The 13,302-nt window shown below is 38.3% G+C and overlaps 1 protein-coding gene across 1 annotated transcript in view; it reads left to right on the top strand.

Moving 5' to 3' along the window:
• RAB2A (RAB2A, member RAS oncogene family) overlaps window positions 1-13,302 on the top strand; it is a 67,854-nt gene that overhangs the window by 38,583 nt on the left and 15,969 nt on the right. The window contains exons 5-6 of the mRNA XM_067553723.1: window positions 1,177-1,269; window positions 6,715-6,826. Coding sequence (XP_067409824.1) covers window positions 1,177-1,269; window positions 6,715-6,826 — 205 coding nt within the window. The remainder of the gene's footprint in view (window positions 1-1,176; window positions 1,270-6,714; window positions 6,827-13,302) is intronic.

Here is a 13,302-nt window from a genome sequence, read left to right as displayed (position 1 = left end):
GAAGACTCTATGTAAAAAATTATTTGTCTTAAAAGAAAAACACTTCTTTACTTAAACTTCCTGAAATAATTTTCCTTTAGGCAGAGACCAAACCTTGAACACCTGAAAATGAGGGGTAGAATGGAAATCTTCTGTCTTGACTGTAGCAGTTGCTATTGTATCCACTGCATTAGGGTTTGTTTTTTTTTTTTTAATGTTCAAATTAGTTAGGTCATTTAGAAGAATTCTTTACAATATGTGAGACCTCTTATTAATTACTCTTAGTGAAAGTTATAGTAATGAAATCTACAGTTTACTGTTGAAAGAATCCTGTTTGAATTTCCTTGGTAGCAAACTTGCTGATTTTTAGGTGAAGTCAACCACCATTTTGTCCTCCTTACTCCCCTGTTTCCTACTACTTGTCTGCCTGTTCCTTTCCCCCAGGGGGAATTGTGGCTATTGTCAGCAGGCAAGCTTCAGCGCTAAGTGAGTTTACTTCTTGAGTCATGAGATGCAGCTTCTCAGGCAGCTAGTATTCTAACTGGCACTCTGAACCTTGCATGCTGACTCTCTCTGCCAATAACAGCAAAACAACAAAAACCCTTGACAGCTGAATTTGATGTGTCTTTGAATTTGATGAGCTTTCCTGCCCATCATCCACCTCCTTTAATCCCTCCTTTACCCCCTGCTCCCTTAAACTGGCAGAAGAGAAGATGGGGTTAAAACCTCCCATACCCCTAGTGGCCAAGAAAAGGAAGAGTTGTGTGGCACATAATGGATTTATAACAGCCTGAAATATGTGGCATAATTCAAACTGGAAATCTTCATTAAAATTACATAAACAAATAACAAAATCTATACATATATATTAGTTCAACAAACCTACATTTTCAGTGTCCTTTTCAATGCATTTCATACAACTATAAAACTCCTCCCCCCTCCACCCCTGAAAGCACGGATACTTGCTACAGATTTGGCAATTGACTTCATTGGGGCCAGGATTTCACCCTTTATCTTATGTATCACACAGTATATTGAGTTCTGATTATACTTACAATATATTGGCTTGTGTGTGAACCTAATGTAAGAAATCTTATCACTGAAATAAATGACTAAAGAAAAATGTGTGATACCATTTGGGCAATACTTTTCTTTTCTGAAGCACCACTCTTAATTTTAATTCTTGTTCAAATTCAGGAGAGACACTTTCAATCACTTGACAACCTGGTTAGAAGATGCTCGCCAGCATTCCAATTCCAACATGGTCATTATGCTTATTGGAAATAAAAGGTAAAAATAAACCTTAATGAAATAGAAGCTCAGAAGTTTGCAGGTAATAAAGCTTTATGACCTGCTTGTTTAGGTAATAATTTCCCTCTGATATTTGTAATTCTTTGTAATCAGTGTGCTAATTTTAGATAATTTTTAATCTTTAATGAATATCAAGATTTTCAGTACACTAAAAAATCCTCTTTTCTAAATATTCTGGATGTAATAAACCTCATACATTGGCGAGCTATATGTACTTATGCTCTGGCTAGATGATTCAGAAGTAATTTTAATTTAAAAATGACTAAGTCCATTAATTTGTTTAGTTTTAGTATTTGATGCTGTGTATTAATCTTCTAATCTTATTTGCATTTCTTTAAAAGTGTTGTCTTTTTCTTTCTGTTTCTAATACTTGAAATGTAAATTCTTGCATGCTTATGTCAGAGTGGTTACAATTTTTCCTTAAATTTGACAAAAATCTGTGCCTTTTTCTGAAAGAAGGGTTGGGGGGGGAAGCATTTTTTATATAAAAACTCAAAACTCATACTGTGTGATTCACTTCATAAGCGCATTTATTCTGCAAAAAGTAAAAAGGCATGTATGTACACTGTCCAAAATGAAAATTTGTTCAGTAAATGAAACAAAAGTAGACCTGGTTGAATTGTTGAAAAACTTCTACCTCTCTATAAGCCAGTTGAAAAACAAAATATTTGCAATGAACTGTGACACAGTAACTGATTTTCTAGACCTATGTCTGTCTTGTATTTGACCTTAGATACTAGTATGCTTTTTAATCCTACTTACTTGCGTTTTGAACACCTAGCCTATTAATTTTTAGCCAAATCAATCCAAATGTGCTAAAAATGCTCTCTTAATTCTGAAATAGTTGAACTGGAGGGTAGGTCTTTTTAAAAAAACAATTATTAAATCAACTAACTCATCTTGAGTTTTCTACCATTTTGATTCAGTGAACTGTAACAACATATTAGAAAGAGACTTTTGGGTAAAAATCTGGAACTTCAATTTCAAATACTAAAGGAGAAGGAAGACGTTGAAGATTTTAATGATCCATCAGCTGTGTTACAGCTGCCTTTTTCTGGTCCCCCTCAACCTATCTCCATGCCAGAGTGATTTTAGAAAGGTGTCAGTTGCAATGGTGATTTTTGTAATGTGGGATACCTGTCCACTCTGTTGAACTACCAGCTCATTTCACAATCTGGCTCATTAATCTGATATTTTTCCATAAAATCTTATTTCCCTGTAAAGTTAACTTTTAATATACTCTGAAGTTAAGTAATTGTGAAATCTGCATAAAAGTTTCATTGCATATAATCTGGAAAAAGGACTGTGTGGGCTAAATGACAGTTTTCTGGTAGTGAGTGAAATGGATTGAGTAGTCAAACTGGCAAAAGTTAACATTTCTGAATAAAATATACAAACTAAACCTGTTTTACTTAAATGAGTGGTTACACACTCTTCTGGTCATGTGAGCTAAAATATGGCAGTGAGAGAAACAGCATATCTTTGTGGCAAATTAAATATACATTGTGTGTACTTGGGATATAAATACCACATTGTTTTGCATAATATAATTTATCTTTGTCCAGCTGTGTTGGAAGAAAGATAGGAGATGATGGATATGGTTTAATTAGGCTGCAGCTTCATTCACTTAAAATATCTGGGAGTACCTGTCAATAAATTGTACAGTGCAGGACATCATCATTTTCTTAATCATTTCCACATAATCCCCAACTTTGTTCCATTGCTGGAACCCTGCTGCCCTCACCTCATATAAGATGAAATGGAGGCTATACAAGATCATTTCCCTGCTATTCCAGTCCTAGGATCCCTAAAACCCCCTTCTCCACTCCCTTAAGGGATGCTTTCCTTCAAAACCTTTTTTCCAGTCCATTTTATCTGATAACCATATCCCTTCCATATCAAAGACCTGCACTAGATATCTGCCATAAATTTTACGTACTATGTTGCAATGTTATAACCTAATCCCCCTGCTCCACCTCCCCGGTCCCAGACCTGCTGATAGGTTGGAGTTTTTTCTCTTTCCCTATCCCAACCAATCTGGCAATGAGGAAAAAATTCCTTCCCAGCCCCCAAAGAAAAGGGTGAATAGCATAATCTCCACAGTGGGTCATGAGGAAACACCTGTTCCTTTTGCATAGTTTGTGGGTGGATGCTACTTGCTCGATCCTGGTAAAAAGGGCTTCTCTGGGGCTGCCTGGGGTATGAATAACCTCCATATATGTTTATCTAGTCAGCAGGAAGAGCAGTAACCCTCCTCTGACCTGGCCCCAGCTGTTTCCTGCCCATCCTTGTAAACTTTCTGCCTTCTTCCCACCCATTGTTGGGGGAGACCTTAAAGAGGCAATACCCCTTTTCCACCAACTAGCAAGATAAAGACCTCCTGCATGAAGGCTGCGGTGAGCACTTTTTCCCAAGCAGCTAGGGAACTTACCTATTTCTGTTTTTCTCCTGCTAAGTAATACTGCAAATTCTGAATGTGTTCTTTTACATTTCTGCTAATATGTAAACTATAACACATAATTCAGTGTGTGATGATCCATTAGTTTAAATGCCACTATCATTAATATCACACTTAGAATTCATATTGCTTATACATAATCTGTTAATGTACAGAAATCTCCTAACTTTGTTACTTTACAATGTGGTGAGATTTTTGTAATACCTTTAGAAAGCTATAATCCTAAAGCACAAGAAGCAGGAATCTTCAAGAAACAACCTTTCTAGTTTTTGGGGTTTTTTTAAATTTCACTAGGCTTTAAAGGAAAAAATACACCCAGTTGAAATGTATGTACTATAACAGTGGTTTTATCTCTTGAATTCTGGTAATAGGGAAAATTACTTAAGATTGAGGGAAGGAAAAGGCAAGTATTTATACTACCATAACTTTGATTTAAAAAAAAAAAAGTTGACGAGTTGTCATCCTACTGGTATAAACAGCACATTCCAAAAAGTTCAATTGTTATATCTCTGTAGCAAGCAAACATTATACAGTACTTTTAATTTTATTTTATATTACTGTATTATAATTAATTTTAAGAAAATGTTTTGAAAACTCCTGTAAGTACCCCTAACATCATAGTCCAAGATATTGCTTACATTGGTGTTCCACTGTAAATATTTGATAAAGTGTATGCAAAGAATATAGCCAGAATGAGACTATACAGTGTAAATAGCATTGTTACATCTGTACAGTAACAAAATAATATAAAACAATCCTATCACTTAATCCTCTAAAAAGAACAACTACTTGCAAACCATTTTAGCTGTACCATTTTAACAAGACCAAATACTTTAAATCATTGGAATGGATGGGTAGGGAGAGGACTGCAACCTTGGGGTACCAAAAGGTACAGACAAGACTTTACATCAAAAAACGTTGAGAAATAGTGGGTTTAGACTGGATTTACCACTGCCTTACTCCAGTTTTAAACTGTTGCAATTGCATTGAAATCAATGGAATTGTTGTGCTAGTTTAAAACTGGTGTAATGCTGTTTTGGGTCAGTCTTTTTTCAAGGTTATTATGGGAAGGAAATCATAGTGGCTGAGAGTTAATATACAGCATTTCTTCTCTTCTCCCTTCCTCCTCCCCATTCCTCAAGTTTTAGGAAATGTTCCTTTACTTTAGTCTTTCAAAGTAGAATTTTGGGGAGTAACCCGACATCTCCTTAGGAAGATTAAGTTGGAAACAAAGAAGCCAACTCATTGAGTTAAGAAGAGAGTACAGGAGAATTTTCATACATGCATTATAATGTACTTAGGTTTTTATCATTCTTTTTATAATGATGCACATGCACATGTGTGCGTGTGAGAGAGAGAGAGAGAAATACCAAGTCAGCAATCTGTTCTATCAGATATTTACATGAATATTTGAAATGGTTACTTTAATTTAGAGCTTTGCCCTGCGTTTGTGTTTTAACACATTAATTGTAAGGGCATTTTAAAATATCCTACAAATTCTAGATCACTTTTGAAACTTGCAGATCTCAATTGACAGACAGATATACTGCATGTGCAAATTAGCTCAAGCCTCAAAGTCATTATCAGGACAGGTATTCCAGGACTTCCAGAACAAACACTTTGCTAACCTGCCCCAAACTTTGAGTCAGGTGTTTAATATGCTGAAATAATTTTTTTTTCCTTAACAATCATATTAATAATACAATATCTCATAGTATCTTTATAAATGCAGCTACAGTTTTAGTATATATACTTATTCAAATTATACAGTCAAAACTGTTACAGTCACACAAGACAATCAAAATATCAGATACCTGTCTTGTGATGCGAAATAGAAATGCAATGGGCATGATTAAAAAGTAAACACTTAAATAAAATATTATATAAATACCTCACTCTGGTATACATTTTGTTCATTAGAATTATCGTGATAAAGCCAATATGGCACTAATAGCATCTGTGGCTGACCACAATATCTTATCTTTTAAAATACGTAATTTTAGCTATTTTCTTGGAACTATGTTAGCAAATACATATTTTGCATGCACAGTTTAGGAACAGTTTTTTAAAAATGTAACCCCTCCTGTTCAAGATAAAGGTAAGCAGAATGGACAGGAAATAGATACAGCACTGTGCACATCTAACAAAATCTGAGTTCTTAAGAATGAAATGGTCATAGCTATTACAATCACCGTATGTAACTCTCAAGTCCTGATCTCGCTCTTTTAGTTGTCCAATCCAAGTACACTATTTCCTAACCTAGACTTCTTAGGAAGTAGAAAATGAGTAGTTTTATGTATCGGTCACTCAAGTTCACCTGCCTGTTGTAAAGGAGTCTTGATGGGTATGCAACTTCTAGAACAAAATTATGTTTTGTAAAAAACAAGGTTTAATGCAACCTAGAATCATTTTTAAATATTTATCTTTATAATTTGTAATATCAAGTTTTTTGTTTGAATGTAAGCTTTTTCTTGCAGCATTTGCAATCCCCAGATGGCAGTGTTGTGTTACTACATATGAACCAGAAAATGAAACTGGCTGGTCCCTTTTTATTTCACGAAAAGTCTCTTATTTGTATAAATACATGCAGTGATCAATTGATAATGCTACATTTGAGAGGAGATATGCGTGCCTCTAACAATAGTTCTCTAAAGTTAGTGTCTGTGCATTCATGCTCCCCTATATTTTGCTTCTGGAAGCTGGTTCATTAAAGTTCATACTATGGTTAAGGTGTCAGTCAGAAATAACTTATTACTACAAACAGATGTGGTATGACTATCCCTTATGGTATCACTGCTGCATATCTGACTTGAGGTAAAGATTCTAAGTAATAGATATGAATAGTTCCCTAGATGGGAAGCACATGAAAGCCATGTGACCAGAAGGCATGTCTCTAAAGAATACTGCTTTTAGAGTCTTTTTACTTGTCCAGATAAGTAACTCTGTCTCTTGTATGGTCATCCTAGTGACTTAGAATCTAGAAGAGAGGTGAAAAAAGAAGAAGGTGAAGCATTTGCACGAGAGCATGGACTTATTTTTATGGAGACATCTGCCAAAACTGCTTCTAATGTTGAGGAGGTAACTGCTTACAGTTGTTTTTGATAACCTTTTAATTAAACAGTTGGTTCTAAGCTACAATCCTTTAACATACTTTCCCACTCCTTTATATTAAATGTTTTTGAATCTCATTACTCACTCTTAGAAATATGAGTTGAACCCTACTCTTCATTTTTTTTTTTAAATTCTGAGACAATGTATAGTAAATTGTAGTGGACACATCAAAGTGAATAAGTTGTTGAGATTGAAGTGTTTAACTTCCCTGCTATACTACCTTTCTACAAGAATTTACTAATATTTCTCAGTTTAAGAAAGCTAAGATGTACATAGATTTCATATAATTTCAAAAATAGTCAAAATATTGAGTGTCGTGTAACTTAGTTCGCCATGGGCTTCTTACTCAAATATTTGTTAGCAAAAACCACAGGTCACCTGATGAAATTAATAGGCAGCAGGTTTAATACAAACCAGAGGAAGTTCTTTTTCACACAACTCACAGCTAATCTGTGGAACTCAGTGCCATGAGATGTAGTGATGGCCAAAAATGTAATTGGGTTCAAGATGATCGATTCATTAGTGGCTAGTAGCTAAGATGATCAGGGTCAACCATGCTTGGGGTGACCTAAACCTCTGACTACCAGAAGCTGGGAGTGGAAGACAGGGATGGATCACTCTATACTTGCCTTGATCAGTACACTCTCCCTGAAGCTCTGGTACAGGCCATTGTTGGAGACAAGATACTGGGCAAGATGAACATAAGTCTGACTCTTATGTTCTAGTATGTATTACTGACTGTTTAGTCTGATTTTTGGCACCTTTCATATAGTGTTCACTTTTGAAAGTGGATTTGTTGCCCGTTAACTCTATCTAATATTGAAAGGAAAGACCAGGTAAAATTACTTCTCTTAGCGGGAAGCTGGAAATAGAACCCGCAACCTCCTTGCTCCCAGTTGAGGCATAGGGCTTTCATGTGGTGCAATCAGAAGGAGTACAGTTCTGTCTGTGGAAGTTGAATGCAAACTTCCAGAGCTGCATAAGGTATGAATTCTCTTTCTGTTTACTAAACTCAAGAATGGAACTTCCATGAGAAGTAAAAGCCCTTAGTACATAGGCAGTGTTTGGGAAACCTGAACAGAGAGATCCATATACCTTATATGAGTCAAGAAGCTCACATCTGGAGTCACTAAACAGGATTCTACCTATATTTTCCCAGACTGGTCAATGTTTCCTATGGTCTCAGGCACAAGTATTCACTAAGGTAAACTTTAAATTTACTGAAACTTTATCACTGGCGCAAATTCAGTGCCTGTGAAATTTCAGGTGAATATAACGAGAGTCCTGTAGCATTTTGAATGTTAGTTTTAAGAATATGGTTTCACAGTGGCAAAGTTGGGCTGGAAGTGGGAGGTTGGGTGTTAAATCTGGTTTATAATTAAGTTAACAATTAACAGTCATGCTGTTTTACAGGTGTATAGGATGTGCATCCCAGGTGATGAGGACATTTTTTAAATGTATTTACCTAATCCGTGGCAAGAGTTTCTGAAAAGCCAAGGAAAAATGGGGAGGCACTAAAAGAATGAGGGGGAAGTTGCGTGACACTGATTCTTTCCCACCTCCACATAATCCCTGAAAAGAATTTTGGGGTCGTGAGCCTGATAATAACCATCCAGAAAAATCCAATTTCAGTTTCTATTAATATAATGGAAGAAATATTAATAAGCCTCTAGGGGATAATGGTACCATGAACAATAAACAGCATGTGTTCATTAAATAGACATCATGTCACACTTTTTTAATATAGAATTAGGATATTAATGGTTCCTAGTGAATTTAGTAAATAGTGTCTCAGAAATTGTACCTGAAATACCTGCATTGTGATTTGGATATGAGCAAGAATATAGAATGAAAACTGTAATTGTGAGCTGTAATGTATCAAATTGAAAGAAGGAATTTAGTGGGGCATCAGGGTGGGACCCAATCTTTATTAATGATCTAGGACTCAATCAACCCATATGTGGCCAGGAAAAAATCTGCATGGGGACCAAGAAACTCAGCGAGCTGCCACTCATCCTTTTGTGGGTCAAAAATAGAAAAGGAAAGATGCCAAGAAGTGAGCACAACTTTCCGACATTCCAGTCCCTTACCCCAACCAGATCTGCTTGATTATGGTCCCCTCCACTTGTAGAACGTCTTTTATTTTAAAAAAAAAAAAAAAAAAAAAAAGGTGAGTATCTTAATGTTTTGCACTGTTGCCCCTCACTATAGGGTCTGATTACCTGCCATATAAAATAGATTGTCAATAGCAAAGTCTCTAGAGAACTTTGTGGACTCTCTGGCAATTCCCTTCTAAGATTTAAATTATTTGTGGGCAAGGATGTCTCTCATTGGGGATCAGGAGGATGAAGAGGGTTATAATAGGAAAGCTTTATCAAATAGGAAGGTTTTACAGCATTTCCTAGAAGAAGTAAAGAGCACTTTTTAATTACCTTTTGCAGGCGATACTAAATTAAGAGATGAAATGAGCAGGAAATAAAGAGATCGAAAGAAGTTAAAACTATAAGCAGGAAATAACATAATGAGCTTTGGCTTATAAAACAACACAAGATTAATGGATATGGGAAAAATGAGGGAAATACTTAGGAAAGCATGATGCTAAAAGAAGCCTAGTTGAGACGGTGAACACAAGTCAAATTTGATTTTACATTGAAGGATGGGCAGGCAGTGGTGTTTTGAGTTGCATAGGCTAAAAGTGTCACGTTGTGAAGACGTGAGGTGTGTAATGCCTTTCCATAAAACGTTGAGGCTGCACTTATCTGCATTCAATTCTGGGTACTCAGTCAGTGACAAAAAAGATGTCAAGAAATTGGAGGGTGTCCAAAAAGAGGTTATTTCTGGCATGGAGGGATTAATTTATGAGGAAAGAATTATAAAGAACTAGAGGACAGTTCCTGCAAGCCTTCTGTACTCAGATCTCCCATTGTCTTCAGTTGACTTCACAACTAAAACGTGATGATATGGTAGTTTATAATTATTTGAAGATGGTCCAACTAGTATTAATGAGATGAAATTAAGCAAAAGAAATGTGGGCCAGGTATCAGGACTGTTTATCTTAATGGTGACTTCTAGATTAATTTTCCAAAGGGAGTGGTGGCAACATCATTGCTTGAAAAATAAATTTGAACTAGAAAATATGTACTGTTTGGAACAATTCTCCATTGACAAGGAGATGGACATGATGACCTAATAGATTTTCCATGTTTAACTACTTTGAGTGTCACAGTAATGTTTAATATTTCCTAATTACCTCACATCAAATAAGGCATCAAAACAGGTTTACACTTCCCTTTCCTTTTTTTATGTCTATCCGATCATTGTCAAAGGGAGTAGTGAACCAAGATTTGTATTTACCTAATTAACCATAACCATGCCAAGAGCCATTATAGCTTCTACAGAAGTGGGTCACAGTCTTTTCCACATAGGTGGTTGCTTGCCTTCTATCCCTTCCATTTAGCAATATAGGAAGAACAGAGTGGTTGCAATACCCGGGTTGGGAACCTTGATGTTAGTGCTATAAGTATCCAAAAACCCCACAAACCATGCATTTATGTAGTCAATGTTTATGTGAATTATACAATTTAAGAAATAATTAAAATAACCTGAGCACCTGCCAGCCCACCAGACCCCTTTTTCTGTATCCCAGTTTATGGAAGCTTTTTGCATTTTAAACTTCCATCGTACTTATACAGATGGTAACTCAATTTAAAATGCAAAAAGCATTTTAAAAAATTGAGGGAGGAGGGTACAAACAGTATCCTAGGAGGTTGGCAAGAGGGATTGGGAGATGCTTATGCTATTTTATAATAGCAGGTACTTACACAGGAATGGAAATGCACACTTAGCCTACTATATTAATACACTAATTGTCCTTTGTCTAGTTATAGAAACAGGGAGTTTTCTGTTTTCCTCTCTCTCAAAAAAATGTACACTAATGCCACATTAATGTGATACAGTTAAGTGTTAAGATGTAATGTGAAACCTTAACTTTTCCCTCCTCACATGCATTACAACTGAACCTTTAAATTCTTGGTCACATTAGCTTAGATATATATTGTGGTCTTTCAGGGTGTGAGAACATGTTAAAAGCTATTTATATAATGCACATGTACAAAGGGATAAAATTTAACCTCAGCTTGTATATTTCTTGAATGTGCGCTATACAGCCGTAATCTTGAATTAGCATGGCATTATGCATTTAATCAACAGGTGACATAAAAAATTATGGATACAAGGAGCACCAGATTGAGTTTTTGGGGTTGGCTGTAAGCAGTAATAGTCTCATTTTAATGGGAAGCAACATGGTCCATTGGGCTGGGAATCAGGGGTTCTTCTTCGAGTGCTTGCTCATGTCGATTTCAAGGAGGTGTTTGAATGCCCCGTGCACAGTTGTTGGAATGCTTTTCTCCTAGCAGTATCCATCGGGTTGGTCTGGGCACCCTCTAGAGTCATGCCACTATGGTGCCGTATATAGGGCCCCGTCGACCCACCGCCTCTTCAGTTCTTTCTTACTACCCATGATGGTCGTTGGAGCTACTTTTCTCTCTTGCTTCAGCAAGCATTCCTATAGCATCTTGCAATGCAGATACCTGTAAATAGTTAGATCTTATTTCTCTCCCTCCCAAGGAGTCGGGGCATGGCTCAATCCCAGGAGTTTAAGCTGTGTGCCTAAGGGCAGCGCCTCACAACTCCTTTTTGAAGTGTCAAGGTGAATCACACCAGACAGACTGCTGTAGAATTTGTAGAGATTTCTGATCCAGGATTAAGAAATTAAAGATCAGACTGAAATACCTCCTCCTGGAGACAGCTCTTCACCCCCAACCAGTAGGCCAGTCAGACCCCCCAGCACCTTGATGCGGAGCACACCTTCCTCAATAAGGAAGCCGTTGGCAACAAAGACAGCCTCGGAACCCAGAGACTCCCCTCACTGGCACTGGAGTTGTCCTGGCACCGCTCCCACTCTCCTGGTGCCTCACAAGAAGCCCAAGAAAACTGACAGAGAGCCTTCGCCCACAGTGAGGTCGACAGTGAAATACATTAGCTGTGCGCATCCTGGACAAGGACTCATGGTACCCATCCTATCTGAAGCAGCACCATCAAATCCGGGCCCACAGAAGGGCGCGTTGAGTCCGGTGCCTGTGAACTCCCCTGTAAGGGAAAGTCAGGTGGAGGAGTTGGATCTCCCATCCATCCTGGACACCTTTTAGATGGTTAGAGACCTGATAGCCATGACAGCACAGCAGTCTCCTGCCAAGTCAGAGAGAGCCTTGGTGGTAAGACCTCTGGCACTGCAGAGGTGCATGGTCCCATCTAAAGGCAAGCCAGTCATGATGCATCTCCGTGGCACAACTCTCCAGCACCAGCCCAATCAGCACCACCGTGGTCCCCGCACTTGGACTCAGGATCTTTCGATTCAGAGGCTGAGTCATACGCCTCCTATTATGGCAGGCGCTGGTCAAAGAGACACTGCCGCAGGCAGGAGTTGGGACAAGTCCCCCTCCTGGGGCCCTGGCCAGCGCAGTGGCAGCTGCCAGCGCAGTGGCCCTTCTGGACACCGTGGGCATACCATCAGGCCCAAGGGTCTTTCTCCAGAGACCCCCAGTGCCTCGCCTTGGAAGGATGACTCCCCCCACTGCCAGGGGGCTATTGGTCGGAACTGAGAGCGAAGTGGAAATCGGCATCGGGACTAACCCAGGCACTGTACATTACATCCCCAAGCAGGGAGAGTCTCACAAACCTGAGGAACAGACTCTGCCCAAGGCATACTTGTCTTCATTGCCAGACAAGGCAGTGGCAGGAACATCAGCTGGCCTATCCCCCATAGACAACAAGGTCCATCAGGAGTTGCTGCGGAGGGTGGCCCAGAACATGGGGCTCCAGGCGGAGGAGGTGATGAGTCAATGGACCCAATGGGGGACATTCTAATACCAGAAGTCCTTCAAGAGTGGCACTACCTCTTACCAAAACCATTCAGACCCCCCCAAAAATTCTGTGGCAAACACCTGCCTGCTACTGACATTCTGTGTCACCTTGGGCAAGTTGCTTCATCTCTCTGTGCCTTGGTTTCCCCATATGTAAAATGGAGATGATGATCCTGCTTTGAAACTCTTTGAGAGCTATAGGTGAAAAGTGTTTTATAAGAGCTAAATATCCTCTCTTTTTAAAAGGCAAAGTAACAAATTCCTTCTACCATCTAATGTAGAGAGAAATGTTGGGGTAAATTAGTCCTCAACAGACTGAGTCTCTCACACTAGTTGGACCTTGACCTCTCAAGAGACTGGGTCTCTGCTCCCAAGACAAACATTAGCTAGTGCACTGGGCTCTCCCAAGTTATGGTGGATAGCACATTCTGTCTCGTGTTATTGTCTCTTCACATTACCCTAATCCTGGATCTCAAATATTTTTCAGGATAAAGCAGGTGGTGAGGAAGAAGGGGGACAAAG

Source organism: Emydura macquarii, unplaced genomic scaffold, assembly GCF_026122565.2.
Source record: "Emydura macquarii macquarii isolate MOO-44397 ecotype Brisbane River unplaced genomic scaffold, CSIRO-AGI_Emac_v2 contig_1477, whole genome shotgun sequence".
Classification (NCBI taxonomy): domain Eukaryota; kingdom Metazoa; phylum Chordata; order Testudines; family Chelidae; genus Emydura; species Emydura macquarii.
Note: the sequence above shows the minus strand (reverse complement) of the source record. Positions and strands in the feature narration are given on the sequence as shown.